Genomic DNA, 17,175 nt, shown 5'->3' with positions numbered 1-17,175 from the left:
TTTGGAATTTCAACTGCGTTTTATCTTCCAACTTCGGACCCTTTGGCGAATATGGAGGCCCTTCCAAAACTTATACTTCGCATTTGCCCGACCTGCGTGAACTTCGGAGGCTGCATTCTTTTCGGACCTTTTAACGTTTTTGGCGACTTTGCAAATTCTAAAACTTTGCCCTTAGGGTCCGAAGTTCGGCCCATTCACGCCTTTCGGTGACTTTAAATATTTTCAATTTCACCCTTGGGGTCCGAAGTTCGACGCTTTCATGCCTTTGGAGTTTTCGCGATTTTTAACGCCTTTATCAATTTCGGACCTTCAACGCCTTTTGGCAAATTTCGGAGTTCTTGGATGAATTTTAAAGCTTATCAAATTTTCGAATTTCGGCCCCTGGGTCCGAAATTGGATGACTTAAGTGTATTTCGAACCTTTAGGGGTCTTTTGCAAAACTAAAAAGCATTTTCGGACCTTTTAGACATTTTTGCTAACTTTTGAATTATTTTTTTTAGCCCCAAGGTCCGAAATTCGGCCCACTAGGCAATTTTGGCAACTTTTAAAATTTATAAAAATCGCGATTTTCCCCTTTGAAATGCGAACTTCGAGGGACTTATCCTTCTAAGTCGCAATTTTTGGCAGATGGGGGGGGGGCTTTTGCAAATTTTGGCGTTTTGAAGTATTCTGCCAACTTTCGCCCTTTCTCACATTTTGGCTTAAAGGTCCGAATTTCGGGGTTTTGAACGTTTTGGCGAAATGATAGCACTTTGAAAAATTTGGATATTCTTTTGGTCCACTGAGGGATTTCACACGAATGCTTTCCTTTAGCGATTTTTGGGAGATCGCAAAAAAACTTGGGGGTCCCCTGCACTAGGGGTGTGTGTGCGGGCACAACAAATGGCAACTCGACTGGGAAATGTTCCTAAACATTTCAAGGATGACTATCCGGATCGAACCCGAGAATCTCTGGTATATACCCCACAAAACAACCCAAATGACAAAAGACAGATTCAAAGTAAAAAATGAGGTTGCAAACTGAATAAAGTCACCAAACCTGAGAAATCAAGTGCGTGCAGTGAGGTTCATTCCTGCTTAAAGAAGGTTGAGATATCATTGTTTAGTTAATGCAAGTTACGTAGAGCAACTCTAACTCCAAAAGCAACCTGGATAGAGCCCCGCTGCCAGCAAGTGTCTATAGCCCCGGCGGAGTTATCGCCTATAAGCTCACAGAGATTGCTCTGTTTCCGATAAATTTTCTTGTTGAAAATCGGCAAGGTGTCTGCATTCCCAAAGCCGAGCAACTTGATATTTCTTTGCTTTTCAATTTCTTTTCTTTTGATTTTTCTCTTTTATTTTCACTTTTTCACCTTGGCTGGTAAGCAATGAAGCCTACGTGGGATTGAGCGTTACAGTGGTTGCTGAAGCAGAGCTTCAGAATTTTTTCACTTGCAGTGACCTCCCTTTGATAAAACGACAGACAAGCATTTTTAAGCGTTTAAAAGTGCAGTGATCACAACGTTGGTGACAAGACGCAGTAAGCAACTAAATTTTTAGACTAACTAAGCCTTAAACCAAAATGGACTGACTACGGGGGCAACCGTCAATTAGGCGCTCTACCAAAGTCGGCATCCAAGAAATGAGCCGGAAAAAATTTTCCAACTTCGTACACCAGAGCTGGGAAAAGCAAACAAACCCCTTCAAAAACTGACAGGGAGACAACCCCTTCCGAAAGGACACCTAAACTACGGAAAGCAAACTAAACTAAAGCAGAAAACAAGAAATCTAAGCTAAAAGAACAAAAAAACGAACAAAAACCTAAACTAACTATGTACAAGAAAAGACCGATTGTACAAAAGGTGGACTATATGCATGCGTTCCTGATCCATGATGATTTCTCAGTATATGCAGCAGTAACAGGGTAGTGGGAACAGTTCTCAGTTTGGCCTGTTTGTCTTTATAATCTGAAAAGAAAATTTTCAGTTGGCCACTCTCAGGTTTAACCAGGACGTCGGGTAGAATTATTAATTGAGGGAGTTCATTAGGTCCGTGGTTAATCCATTTACAGGTTGTTTTTCCAGAATATTCAAAATTAAACAGAAAATTTTCAGAATTAACAACAGGAGGGAAAGAAACAACCTGGCAAGTTTATGAGTCATGCAAAGTTTTGTACGGTGGGTTGTGCGGCGGGAAGGCTTCAGCAGCTATATCAGGAGGTCGCCATTGGTGGTGCAGCATCTCGATAACGTCTAGTGTATGCAAATCAGCATCACATTCCACATTAGGTTGCGTAGACTGAAAGTTGATCTCAAAACCGAACTCAAACTCAGGAAAGAGGGGTGCATCATCTGTCAGTGAATCCTTGGGTTGTATGAACAATGCGGCCTTATGCACTTGTATCAGTATTTCCTCAAACAGCAAAGACTCTTTGATTGATTGGCTCTCAAAAACATCCTCGACAGACTCTTGGACTGCATCGTCCATTTGTGGGGCTGCTGCAAACTGCTCTTCAACCTATGGCTGATCCACAAAGCTCCCTTGATCGTCCTCTTGAACACTGTTCTTATCAGTTGCAGGGATAATAAATTCATCTGCTACCTTGGTTTGATTGACTGGTTCATCTTGCTCAGCACTTGATAGCCCCAACTTAACATCGTCAGAAGGTGTGGTGCTATATTGATTTTGCGATCTTCTATACTCGTTTGGAGCAAGGTAGGCACTCCACACTTTGCTGGTGATGCTCTCCTCTGGTTCTTTCGGTAGTCCAAATTGGGCTTTGACTTGACTGACTACTTCTATGCATAGCGAGCAGGTGAACTCTGAATGTGGGGTGCGGTGAATTCTACACCACCAAGGTGACAGCACGCTCTCCAAGCGTAATTCCTCTTCGAGACCAAATTGGTTCTCAATCAAATTCTTGAATCTTGTAAACTCCTCGCTGCTGGATGGAGGACTAGGAATATCCGGCTGTACGATCACCTCTGGTTTGGGGACATCCCAAAAGAATATCTGCCCCTGTAATGCGAACTCGACCCTTGACAAAAATGTCAAGCAATTCAATTCATCGTGCGCTGTGGTGTCATGAATTCTGCAATGAGCTGCAGATGCAAATTCGAACAACCGCTTGGGATATAGCCGCAAACTCAACCTTTGCTGGATCTGAAAAATTTCGGACTACAGACAGTCTTTATGAAACGACTGACTCAACATACTTACTCAGAAATATTTTTGGTATTTTCAGGTTTTCTAATTTTTGGCTTTTCTAGTTTAACAGGGATCTTGCATATCCCAAGTATAGCATTTAAAAGGTCTCAATTAACTCAACTTGCTGCCTGGATCCTGACAAAGGCCCCCCTAGCGCCAATTCTGTTGCGCGTGGAGGAGGTTAAAAAAGCTATAAGGTTACTCCTCACAAATATGGATTGATATGATCTTGAATTAGCTGTCTACACATTTCATCATACCGCCCTCCTTCTAGCGCCAATTCTGTTGACGTGTCTAAAATCGCTGAACTTGCGACTTCATCCGGCCAACGCAGAATAGAATGTACTCGCTGAGTATCCTATCCTCTCTTGAGATAAGGAAATCCCTAATGCTGTTTTTTGTTTGATCAAAGGGGACGACCTCAAGGTTTTGATTGTCAGGTCTTGACTGCGGGATTACTCAGTGGTTGATGTGATTTGCTGGGAACACATGGGGACTTACGATTTGCAACAAGCTGGTCTACTGTGATTCTCGAATTACGCAATAAAGAGCAAAAGGAAAGGTTTAGGAGATCTAAAACTAACAACATGGGTATGCAGGTAGATGGATTCAACATAACCAATTCCTGCTTGGCCAGAATAGCTCACAACTTTGCAGGAACGGTGCAATCTTCAAAGGGACTTGGAAGGTTTTCAGACTGGAGACACATGGCTAAGCACTCAATTCTGGCGCAGCTCAGACGAACACCTACAATTGAACTAAGCACAATTAAAGGCTCAGGTTAACCATACAGAAGGATACACAATCAGTATATCCTCAATGGTATGTGCCTGAATCTATCAAATACCTGCAGACCCAAAACAGAAAGATCTATCTAAAATGCTGAGAGAAACCATGCAAACAGGATGAAAACAAGACAATAAACACCAAATCAATGTCTATATATTGATTTCAGCTGCCTATTACAACAATTTCTGCAGCATCTCTATGCTACTGCTTAAAATCTAACCTATTCTAACTCTAAAATCTAACTCTCTCACCAGAGTCTAACTATTTAACTATGCGTTTTGTGTGTGTTTTATCATGGTCTATGCTTTTTGTGACCTAGTATGTTGCTCTCCTTGAGGGACCCTTGTGGTTGATTTGTTTAAGAAAGGTTGCTTCTATAGAAGTTACATTGGTTCAGATATAAATTTGACTAAGGGGAACTTAGCTTAATGTATAGTCTTCTCCAAATATATGATCAAGTTGATTATGCATGAGCTTGGCAGGAATTGTGATGGTTTGATATTTTTGGCATTCCAAGTGCATTAATAGCATTACATGTCCATTCAAGTTCAGGTAATTGGCATTTATAGATTTGTATCCCTCGTGAACATGGGAGTTAAAGGTTTTGTGAGATAAGAGTTTTTTTTTTTCATTTTTTGTTGCTTCATGCCAAAATCATAGGCAAGGCCTTTCAGAGTTTCTATTGGAAGAGATCATGCTTGCTTGAGTGATATGTGCAACTTCAGCTGCCTGTTGAGAGGATTAGTTTTCTTGGGGTCTTGAGGTTTCAAAGGAGATTTGATTATCTTATGAAGGGATAGTTCTAGGAAAAAATATTAATGTTTCTTTTGGTAGAAGGCTTTGTGAGATTCATGAAGTGGGTGGTCTAGTTTTGGAACCCCCTAAGGTGTTGGTCTTCTGATTATTGAAAGAGGAGCTGCGATTTTTATATTCTTCTGGGTTTTCATGAAGAAGAATCTTCATAGAGGGAAACTTGAAACCAGGTTGAGCCAGTAATTCTTCATTCAACTTGTGATAATTTTCTTTTGTGCAAGTTTCTGCTAACTTTTTATACCCTAGGGCTTCTTCATTATAATATTTTAAACTTGGCTGAGATCTTGATATGTGATATTGAAGATTAAGAAGTGGGTACAGGATTTTTGAAATCCTCGAAGGGTATATAGTATATTTTGCAAGGTCTCAGTTCCCAGCATAGAGGTAACACAGTACCTTACTTCCATGGGTTTGTGATAACCAGTCCATGGACTAGACAAAGTTATTCTTTATGATGAGTAGTGCACCTCTATATTAAATTATATAAATATATAATACACTAGTTCACATAAAAAATGGGTGGAATGGAATCACACGATATAAGTCCAGAAACAAAAGAAGTGGTCACAGTGCTATATAAGTAAGTTATAACTTACGCCAACAGGTGGAAGAAGGTTGCGATCAGGGGGGTCACCCCAACCATCTTGGAGATCCCGGCCATCAAGAATGAGCTTCCAACCCATGATGGTATCCTTTTTGTCTTTTTCTTCTTCTTGGTCAGGACTCAGGACTGAATCAGTAAAACCCAGCTGGCCCAAAAAATCCATATCCTTTAAGATTTGATATTGTTGGTGAAAGCATAATGTTTATTAATGAATTATTTTCTAAACAATTCTCAAGAAATAGATTTATTTGTTGGGGCGCAATTGATTTCTGTGTCAAATTATGGAACTATGGAAAGTAAAAATGCCAAATGAGAGTTTGCTTTTACTCTCCATAAATAAATCTGGAAAACTAAATGTCTACTAGAACTAGTTAAACTTAATACTATACTTCCATAGAATTCAGCAGTTATTTCCATTGTGAACCCAAAAAGATGAGACGCTTACCAATCTCTCTCTATCAAGATAGCAGCTCCAAGACTTGCTAATGCACCGAGAGCTCCACTTGCATTTATAAGACTGACCAGTAAAATAAAATTTAGTTCTTTGGTTGTTGAACTAGGATAAATCAGCAATACTGCTACCGCTCCTCCAGCTACAATGAAGGAAATATTTTGGAGCCCCACCAGAACTTTTAATACCTGCATTTTGACATAATCAATTAATGTTCTTGCTATGAGAAATGACTTTCATATGTACACATTCATTCAAGTACAACCTAAAGTGAAAGTGAATAATTCGTTTTACTTTACGTACGACCAGATAAGCATGTGTACATGAGCATTGCAACTTTAGAAAAAATTTATGTTGCAAAGACATCTCAAGTCATACAGACCTTGATATAATGTGTTCTATCAATCCAATCACCAACACTAGGGCCAAAAATTGCAACAGAGGCAGTCTCCACAACACCATACACAGCAGGGAGAAGCAGGGAGCTTGGCCATACATCTAACATGAACAACCCCACTGAGAATTCCCACATTCTGTAATTAAGACAAACAATGAGGAAAACTTCTATCAGATTTTTAAATCAATCTAAATGTAATTGATTTGTTTAGAAATAAAACGATCACTTCAATCAAGACAACAACTGAAATAGTTGAAGATAGATTAAAGTGTATAATAAGTACATAGTTGCATCCAATAAAAACTTCAATCAGGTGTGAAGCAATTATGTGTCGGCATTAGAGAAACAAAATTGCTTAGGAGATATAAAATAAAATGCAGGCATATTGTAACATGCCCATTGTTCTACCCAATCAATTTACTAAGTTTAACCCACAAGAGAAACCAATAAATTCTCAACATACAAGTAATAAAATTTTCCTTTTTCCATTTTATAAACAAGATGCATATTTAAAATATATCCCATTTCAATTTTTCCATTTCATCATGAATCATATTCAATATTATATTCATGACCGTATGAAAGTATTTACATTTTCCTTTTCAAATTTCCATTTACTTTAGGAATATTTGAATACATACAAAGCTTCTATGAGCTTAATGAAAATTAAAAGAAACAAATGGTCCAGATGTCCTTGCTGGAATACATCCTCAAATTTTGGCCGCCAACTGCATGAGGAAGAGCATCACTCAAACGCTTTTCCACCCAACCAAGATTTTACAGTCACCCGTGCAGAAGCCAACCAACCCTTCGACAAAGAGTTTGGTTTGGTGACCTCATAATAAGAGCCTTATGAGCATAGTGTTGTGTCCTACATAACTAGAGCTACGATACATTGGCTACAACCTACATGTATGATGTTCCCTGTCTAGCATGTAAACCTGGATCACAGTGAACCAACAATGTAGACAGTGGCAACCTACACTACTTTGGCCAAAGAATTCATAACCCAGTACTTTGAGTGTGAGTCATATGTCCACCTACTTCATTGCTCTATTTGGTATACTAACCATTTATTCTATTCCCATATCATTCCCATAAGGTTATAATAGAATGACTAACTAGGTTATTCCCATCCACGGATTGACCTAACCCCAAGATTAACCAAATCAATCATTCCTATATACTAAAGATACACACCACTGCACAGCTCTAACTTAGCTATTACATACATATACGTAAATCTAATCATAAAGATTATCAAATTTCTATCAACTCAAGAATGCATATCCTACTAGAATACCACATACTTATCAACTAAGTCTACTCTAACTATTTTACGCATGTTTATTTGCTATGAGTATGGTTGTGCTTGCACATATGTGCTTGCATTATTAAATGGGTCGATTTGGTTGGTCAAATGTATCGACCACTATGCACTACATCCTTCCCTTTTAAGTGGGGGTCTATTTACACTTAGCGCTTACCATGTAAAGCGCTTACCTTATGCGTTCATGTAAAAAGGTGGCAGCTTTTACCACCACTTCTCCCTCCTTTGGAGTAGGGTACACCAACTTTCATGGTGGGCACCCCCTCCCCAATCCTCCCTTCCTACTTACCACAAGGTAAGTATCGTGGCAACACCAATATGTGGTGTTTGACCAATTCACCTATGGTAAACGTGGAATTAATAAAATGCAGGTCGATTCATATATAAATATATGTGCCTTATTGAGCTATCACACACTCACATCTTAGTTGGTCGAGTTGAGTTAAATTAGTGGGTATAGTGGTAAGTTACCTTTTGTCGAATTAGTGATGTTTCGTAATGTTATAGTTTGAATATCCTTGTTTGGAATGTTGGATTGAATCTCTATGACAGGTTTAAATCTTCGTGGTAACATTCTATATATATACATATACATATATTAATATTTATATATTTATATACCAAATAAATAAAGTATTAATCTAAATCATTAAACATATATACACACACACACGAGTATATGTATGTATATAAATATGTAATATTTTATTTAATATCCAAATAGTACTTATATTTATTGGTCGATATATATACATTAATCGTACATATATTCATCGATTAATATATATATATATATATATATTACCACGAAGATTTAAACCTGTCATAGAGATTCAATCCAACATTCCTAACAAGGATATTCAGACCATAACATTACGAAACATCACTAATTCGACAGAAGGTAACTTACCACTATACCCACTAATTTAACTCAACTCGACCAACTAAGATGAGAGTGTGTGATAGATCAATAAGGCACATATATAAGATTACCAAACCAAGTTCTTCTCCTGACTGATACTCTTCCTCCCTTCCGGAGGCTTGTTCATTTCGTGCATCCAACTTAGCACATCACAACAGTAATCAGCTATTATTAATATATATATATATATATATATATAGATTTCATCTTTTAAATACTCAAAATATCACATTGATTGCATATTCATTCATCAGATTTCTAATCAAGATAAATATATTTAAAGTATTTTAACTAAACAAGATAACAGTAAATAAGTAATATCACAATGGGGGGGTTCACCCCGCAGCGTGACGGTAAAAGTCACGAACCCCAGAATGGGGAGGTCCCATGTTCGACTCACACCGCCACAGATGAGTCGACTTAGCACCAAGCAAGGATGGAGTGATAAGGAGGCCGCGCTTCACGGGTGGAGAGATAAGGAGGAACCGTGATTGGTGGAGTGACAAGGAGGTTTTCGCTCGCGGCTGTGGAGGGATAAGGGAGATGGCCATTGTTGGAGAGATAAGGAGGAGGAGACGACTGCTAATAGAACTAATGCGTAGAGGTGTTAATACCTCAGATATGTAAGGCGGGGATGAGGCCCCCGGTTTGTGGCCTCACCTAGTGATTGGACCAGGTTAAAAATCCATGTCACCGATCAAAAAAAAAATGTAATATCACAATGGGGTGTAACACATATTTATATCTATCTTCTAGAGAGATATTAAAGGTGTGATACAACGGAGGGTGGGAAAGGGTGCAGGGAAGAGCAGGAGAAGAAGAGAAGTAATAAGAAAAGTTAAATCATTGGGAAGGAAGACAATAAATTAAATACAGAAAAGTGTACAACCTGTCTCCCATCGTATCTGTCAAGGAGATGTTTACAGAAGTGAAAATAATATGCACATTCTAAGTTCAGACTTGAATGCACTATACCATCTGCATAAAGTTTAAACTCTATATTCAAATCATAGCACCATAGATTTTAAGATATTCAGAAATTGTGCACCAGAAAAGTAGCAAGTTGTGAATGGTTTCAAATTGAGTTTCTCAAAGTTCAAACATACTACAGAGTCATTTGTTTTCCCTATAGCAAGCATATTTAATGAGAAGGTTTTCTCTGGATTTTCCCTCTCTTTCTCATGGCACATTACTCGTCCTATTCATATGTTGACAGGATATAGTTTCTATACAGAAAAATACAGAACTATCATGGTCAGGAATAGATTTGACAAGATGTAGCTCGTAGCATTGGACATGGAAGCCTTTTGATTGTTTCAAGTGAGGTAATTTAAGAGTGAGGGTACAAGAAGGCTCAAAAAGAGATCTCTAGACTACAATCATATTTTCACTCCTTTGTCTATCATTGAGAAGGTTTATAATTGGTTTTCTAAAATCTTTTCCTACCTTGTAGACTTCAAGTTTAGAAAGACATTTGAAATTTGAATTTTCTCCTATGAATTGGTCATTCCAAAGACCACAGACAATTGGTATATCAAAGCTCATTATAATCATCTTCATGGGGATTTATAGGAAAATTGATGGTAACATTTAGACTTCTTATGGACTCTCTACCTTTCTCAAGAATGTTATTGGATTCAAGTGGGGGTGCCGTCTCTCACCAAATCTCTTTGGGAATCACATAGTTGTGCATAAGTATTTCCTTCAAAGAAACATGTGTTGATGATAGCATATATCACCATATTGTATTTCTTTGGATGTCCTCCTCTATCTTTTGTTGTGGTTTTATACAAGTATATGAACTTACTCTTGTGCAAAAAAAATTAATGTTTAACCTTGGAAACTAGGCTCACGGTCCTTAATACCTCTAGAAAAGCTCTATCTAAGTTCCATTCTTCTATTACGGGAATCCTATGGCAATCACAACATATTATACTGGTTTGAAAATCTAGTTTATAGGTCCAATTCTCACTAGAAAGATAACTACACAATTGGATCTTCGCAATATATATGGCTTCCTTTCTAAAATGGAGTTCAAGTTTTTCAGATTTTTAGGATATCTCTTCAAAGGTGTATCTTTAATGTAGTTATTAAATTCACATTTATAATGTATGGTTGAACATCCAAAGGCTCAATTTGGGATTGGTTGACTCGGCACATTTTGAGGAGGTTTAAATTATCTTGCTTTAGGATATGATTTCTTGCAAACAAACAGTTTTTTAATGCATTTTTTCAATCCATGTTTTCTGGCCCAGCCCCTTCGTCTTGAGAATATCTTCAAACTCAAATTTATATCCTCATAGGCTTTATCTAGTTAGCCTCAAGTTTTAAGAGATACCCAAATTTAGGTATCTTATTTGTAGAAAGGATTGTTGGTATTCTAAAACCAGATTGCTCTTCCATAACTTTGGCCATTTTATGGTGCCACCACAAACAACTATCCTCGAATCCCAATTTATTAACAAATTTACAGATGCTGAATCCCCAATCTCACTCTGCTGCTTTAAAAGAGAAGTAGGTAACATTATGCCAAAAACTAGTACAGTTGAAGTAATTAACCAATTGTTAATCTCTTTCTTTTCTAGCAACCAAATTAATTTATGAATTACTCACATCAAAATCAATGTCCTATTCTATTGATGCGTAATCTGAACTCTTCATCTCTTTTTCCAATATCATATGGAATGAAAGGAAATAGTGAATGGATCCCCTACCATTGCACAGGCTTCCTGTTCCTCCCTCCTGAACAAGATGCAACAAATACTATTTGTTGCTTGAACCTAGGAACTCCTACTCTGATGTTCACACTTATTAATTGGATCATTCATCAACAAAAACATTTTTGTTATGGGCATAGACAATGATGTTGTGTGCACTGACAATGCTACTCTGTCTATTATAGGCATCTGCAATGGGAACTATAGAAACAGAACTAAGTAAAAGGCTCAAATTCTAGTTCATCAATAGGAATACTCTCCGTATCAACAAGGATAGGCTAGATATCAAAATGAAACTGATTGAGAACATTGCTAGGCTAATCTTTGACATCCATAGCATAAGATTATGAGGTTATATCAAGGCCAACATCATCTTTAAGGTTATTTAATAGCTTCACATGAAGATCTTAGGTACCACTAATAGCAATATGTTTTTGCTGATTGATGGCTACATCAAAAGATGTAAACGAAGGTACCAAGGTATTGGTCATAGAGAGTGAGCAAGAAAGGGTGATTGTTCTTCCTCGAAGGGTCTTTCAATGTACTAATTTGCAATATGCAAGGCAAAAAAAGAACACGAGGGGAGGCTAACTGATGTGTGTGACTCCTCGAGTAGTGTCTGATATCCACTTGACCTCCCCCACTCCTTGATCTTTGTTGACCACTTTTTGGCATCCTTGTTGCCATCACCATTGCCATTCCTTCCATACTTGTCACTTCATCTAAATATATGGACAAAGCCATCCCCTCCCTTGGATGGTTACTTGTAGGTTTGACCACCACCTTCTCCTTTCGAGTTAAATGTACTCTCAGCATCCACTTCTTATTTGATAATACCCTTCTTCATTTGACGAACTTCCTCCTCCACTTGATCCTACCACTAAAGGAATATTCATCCTCTGTTAATCAGCATAACTAGAACCACTCCTACATTTTCTTCATCGATTAGGAAAATTCATCTGGAACCCTACATAGTTTTCCAGTCCAACCTGAATCTTTCTACTTCTGGATTGCTATAGCTTATCTTATGATCCTTTCAAAGTCGACATAAGTTATCTGATACTTTTTAGTCTTTTACAGCAACAATTAAAAAGAGATGTAAACAGAATTTGGTTTACTTCATTAAATTAAATTAATCTTAAAATCTGTTATTCTTTAAATTTAGAATTTTCTCTAACGCAACAGTTTCTCTCTGAAGTCATATTTTACAAAATTTTCAACTTACAGCTTCCGGAGATCTTACGCTGCAAGCTACATTATATGTCGTCATTAGCTTGTCTAGGAAAGGCCTTATTTCCCTCCATATAAATGAAAAGAGAGCTTCAACGAGAATACGTGGTAACATGGGATATTTGAAAATCTACCTAATCTCCAGTGTTGCTAATTGCAGCTAATCTCAGCAACTTGGGAATCACAGGTCCTTCTTTATTCCCCTGACACCAAATTCATAAAGTATCTATTATTTTCCAAGCAAAATATTCTCCCTGGTTGTCACTTGCAAGCACACGATACATCTTCTTTTAGATTTTATGAAATGTCCGAGCATAAATCGTGGAATTACTGAAAAATCTAGAAATTATGGTTGTCTCGAAACCAATAAAAGGAAGGGCTCTTGATGGATGTTTATTCTGATTTACCCTCACAAATAGATTCCATCCTTCACGTAACTTTGTTTAAGTTATATGTGCAGGCATGTACTTGGGTTACATAAATTTCAGCATGGTGTCTGTCAAATTGGGTAGATGCTAAGCTTCTCCTGAATGTCAGCACCAGGAAAGATAGAAAATGTCAAGGCTCTTGGAGCATAACACTCTACATAGCATTCCTTATTGAATCAGTTTTGTCAGAAATCATATTGTAAAAGATGCACCCTACCTGCTTGAACTCACTCAACCATAGTCCCCAACTTCTTGCCGAAGGATTTGACCAACTTCCTTTGGGCAGCAAAACAAAGCCAGGGTATGGCTGGGAGAACCTCACGCAAACTAAAATAAGTTACTCATATACACCTTACTTGGGTATAGCATAATGTTCGGAACCGCCTCTCGTGGAGCCGAGTATGCCCTTCTTCGTATACCCTGTGAATTAAGTAACCAGATAAAAATAATTTTACATTGACTAATGGTCAGTATTCAGATGAGATAATTTTAGCCTCTCAAAGGGTACAGATTAGAGTCGCATTCAAATTAACATTCTACCCAGAAATTCTATATCAGTGTCACTGGCTACATGGGGCAGGGTTCCATCCTTACTGAGGCAGGTAATAGCGACAGGCAGAGTACTTCAAAATTTGCTTAATGCTAATTTATTTTGGAAAATTAGGAAACAATACATCAGTAGCACTTTGTCAATATAGGAAACCTTTTGGCTAATAAATACCCTGGACTTGCACCGGGTTTCAACCCATTCTGAACCAGGAAATTGTCATGGCTATTGGTCCTGTCTTAGCCCAATACCATAACCCTTTACATCTAACTCCTAATACATACCTTCAACGAAACTTTCTACCGATAATTTTTTGACTTCGCACCAAGTATAATCAATTGCACCTAACAAGTTAAAAGTCTGTTCAAGTATAGCCTTCCTCCTAGCATAATCAGTGTTACTCAGAAGGTTAAAATTCTGTCCAAGCGAACAAACTAAGAGAAAAAACATTTGAAAATCTAAACCTCACACCAAACAACATATTAACCGAGAAAAACTGATAAGGCAAAGAGTCAGTTCCCGTCAAGAAGCTTGTTCAAATGCATAAAGCCAAAGAATTATCAGATCAAAGGGAAATAGAAAGAAACTGCACTTGGATCATGACCATATCATTGAGATTCTAAAATACCTTGCTCCCCATCTAGCTAAAAAATGACCCACATAAAGATATCTCAAGATATGAGCAGGCACTTCAATTCCACGGCCATTTTGTGACTCCACATCACAATCCAGCCTGTCTGATTCTTTCGAATGTGAATTATTACTTGTTACCTCAATGATTTCTTCTTCTTCCAAATTAGTTTCTCTCTTAGGTAGAAGATGTTCCTCCAACTCTGCCATGGATGATCTAATATTAAGACACCAATTCACGGAATCCCGTCCAAACAAGCTATAAATATGTATGTCATAAACACTCTAAGACCACATATTGCACATCCTGCTTGCCAAATTTGATCGACCAACTTTAGTTTTTAGCAGATAAATCAGGAATTCCATGCTGGGTAATGCTCGTTATGAATCAATATTGACCTGAGATGAACTTAAGCGATGAAAAATATCACATTATGTGTCTATAACCATAATCCAATCTCAGCTTGAATCAGTTCATTTATTAACTTCCATGCATGACCACCCAGGATTATTCTCAATTACAGAAGCTATATGGTTGGTATACTCTAGAAGAACATATATGATTGTATCCATACAGACAAAACCATGTCCATGGCTGCCTAACTGTTGCTACAGAGATATTTTTTGACTTCTATATCACAAATATAATAATTATGTAGCTTCCGTCTTATGACTAACTGATTGATATATATTAAAATATATTTACCTAATAAAAAATATTTTTTATTTTGATTAACTGATTGATATATATTAAAATATGTGTACTAAGATTTCGAGGTAAGCTCTGTGTCTGGGTTTCCGCACATGGCTTTAAATAGAATGCATAAATGTGCATGCAGAGATTATAAAACTATAAAATTATTTTTTATTATTTTTAAAAAATCTTTTGTACTAGAAAGAAAGGAGGCTGGAATATATAGGTAATTGAAAATGTGTGGCAGGTGACAGGTCAATCAAATTTTATGTGTGCGTTTTTCATGTGATTTTAATTATTTTTTTAGTGAAGATCGATAACTATTTTTCTTAATGATGAGATTGGAGTTGAATAAGCCTACATTATAAATAATAATAATAATAATAATAATAATAATAAAATCAATTCTACCGGTCTAGAAAGAGATTGATTTTCCTAGTTATTATTAATTTTTATTTATATTTTTCTAGTAGAGTTGACTTCACTATATTTTTATTGTATCTTGAAATAATTTTATGAACATTTATTATATTAATTTTTTTTTATTATCATACATAATAGTTATTACATTAATGACAATTTATTTTGGTATTTAAGAACATTTACTACATTGATGTTTTTAAGATATGGTATTAATACTTTTATGATGTCGGATTACATGTAATACAAGTGATTAGTAGTTAAGTAAATGAAAAGGTCAAATATGGATATATCTTACTTATATTTATATTTATTTATTTATATAAGATTATTATTATGTATTTATTTAATAGTTTTAAGATGATAGGATTATGTAATACAAGCGATTAGTAGTTAAGCAATTTTTTTAATATTTAAAAATAAAAAGGTCAATTATGGATACATATTACTTATATTTTATATTTATTTATATAAGATTTATTAATATGTAATTATTTTGGAGATTTCCTCTACAATTTTGGAGGTGATACATGTTAGGGTTTTACCCCGGCACAAGGGTCCTTCGCGAGGGTGTGGAAGAGGTCCGACCATGATAAATTGTCTTGCTCTTTGTTCATGTTTTTCTCTCTTCATTAATTCTTGTTCGTGTTGGTTGGCTCTTCCAATTTCCAAGGTAAGGTGTGATTAATGTGTTCGTAAGGATGAGACTCATAGCAATGAGGATGTAAATTCGGCTCCTCGTGTTAATAATAAAGAAGATGCCCTTGTAAATGGCATCAAATCCATCAAATCGGCTTTAACCAAAAACCCATTTTTTGTGCCTGGTTTTGCGAAATTCGATGACAATCTTTTCATATCTGGCCTTACTACTTCTAATCATGAAATGATAGGCTTTAAATAATGAGAAGATACGATTGAAAAACATTATTGTGTTTCTTGTAGCCGTGGATATCACTAAGTGCCCGACCCACAAATTCTTAGATGAATGTTTTAAAAATATCTGGATTAAAAGATTAGGGTTTCATTTTTCATTTTGCAAAATGATCAAAAAAGGGCTTTTTATTATTATTTTCAATGACCCTAAATCCCAGGTGACAATGGATGAAAAATAGTTTTAGTCCATTGGAAACTATACTTTTAGGGCTCTCAAGTGATCGCCCAAGGCTATTTCTGATGAGATATTGGCTTTATCTTGCCCTAAGTGGATTGTGGTTAAAAACCTCCCCCTCTGCTTTGGAATTTCATACCCCAGTTGTTGAAATCCATTGGCAAGGTGCTTAGGGTGGATAGCATCCCTATCTTTGTTTCCTCATATGGATGCTAGAGTGTTAATCTTTGTTAATCCCAGAAAAGATCTCCCCATGTTCTTAGAAATCAAGGTCAATGATGACCCCTTGGTCTGCATTATTGAAGCCCTTGGTAGAATTAATGTCTATTTTCTTTGTAGATGAGAAGGTCGTATTTAGAGGAATTGTCCAATTTTATCCAAATGAAAACCCCTTGATATACCTAGAGGTTCCCCTGAGACAAGATGTTAGTAATCCCATTCCATCTTCTTAGACTCCACTCGAGGGTTTTGCAAAAGGTACTCAACTGCCACTATTGAAAAGCCTCAATTATTTGAAGGAGGTAGTGAGGATTGTTATTATTGCTTTGCCTATTTTGATAAATTCCTTAAAATTGGGGAATTCAATGTTGACCCCTTGCCTCATTCGGCCATTGTTGTCTTGTTATCTCAAATAAGAGATAGTAAGAACGATCTACATGGCCAGTTTATCCAACCCGGGGCTCACAAGTCTAGGTGCAATAATGCTCAATAGCTTGCCCTAGAAAAGCTTAAGAAAAATAGTGATTGTTCAATGAAAATCACACAATCCTCTACAAATCCCCTCTTGTTGAACCTATCTTGATTCCAATGGATGATGATTCTCAATCTCTGGCCCCAATGGTTAGCGTGACTAAAAGAACTAACCATTCTATTGTCAAAACCATAGTTAGGGATACTGAAGAAAGGAGA

The 17,175-nt window shown here is 36.8% G+C and overlaps 1 protein-coding gene across 4 annotated transcripts in view; it reads right to left on the bottom strand.

The window, feature by feature from the left end:
• Window positions 1-14,708, bottom strand: part of LOC131038970 (solute carrier family 40 member 1) — a 139,725-nt gene extending 125,017 nt beyond the window's left edge. For 2 of the 4 annotated variants that reach the window (XR_009104586.2, XM_057971599.2), the window contains exons 1-3: window positions 14,043-14,708; window positions 6,226-6,376; window positions 5,838-6,031 (exon numbers count right to left, since the gene is read on the bottom strand). Coding sequence is in view for 3 of the 4 variants with exons in the window: in XM_057971599.2 (XP_057827582.2) it covers window positions 5,838-6,031; window positions 6,226-6,376; window positions 14,043-14,254 (557 nt within the window). In the remaining variant the exon portion in view is untranslated. The remainder of the gene's footprint in view (window positions 1-5,837; window positions 6,032-6,225; window positions 6,377-14,042) is intronic. The other 2 variants (XM_057971597.2, XM_057971598.2) reach the window with 1 other exon arrangement.
• Between the last annotated feature and the right edge of the window lie 2,467 nt (window positions 14,709-17,175).

Source organism: Cryptomeria japonica, chromosome 7 (genome assembly GCF_030272615.1).
Source record: "Cryptomeria japonica chromosome 7, Sugi_1.0, whole genome shotgun sequence".
In the NCBI taxonomy this organism is placed as follows: domain Eukaryota; kingdom Viridiplantae; phylum Streptophyta; class Pinopsida; order Cupressales; family Cupressaceae; genus Cryptomeria; species Cryptomeria japonica.
This window is presented reverse-complemented; position numbering and strand designations above follow the sequence as displayed.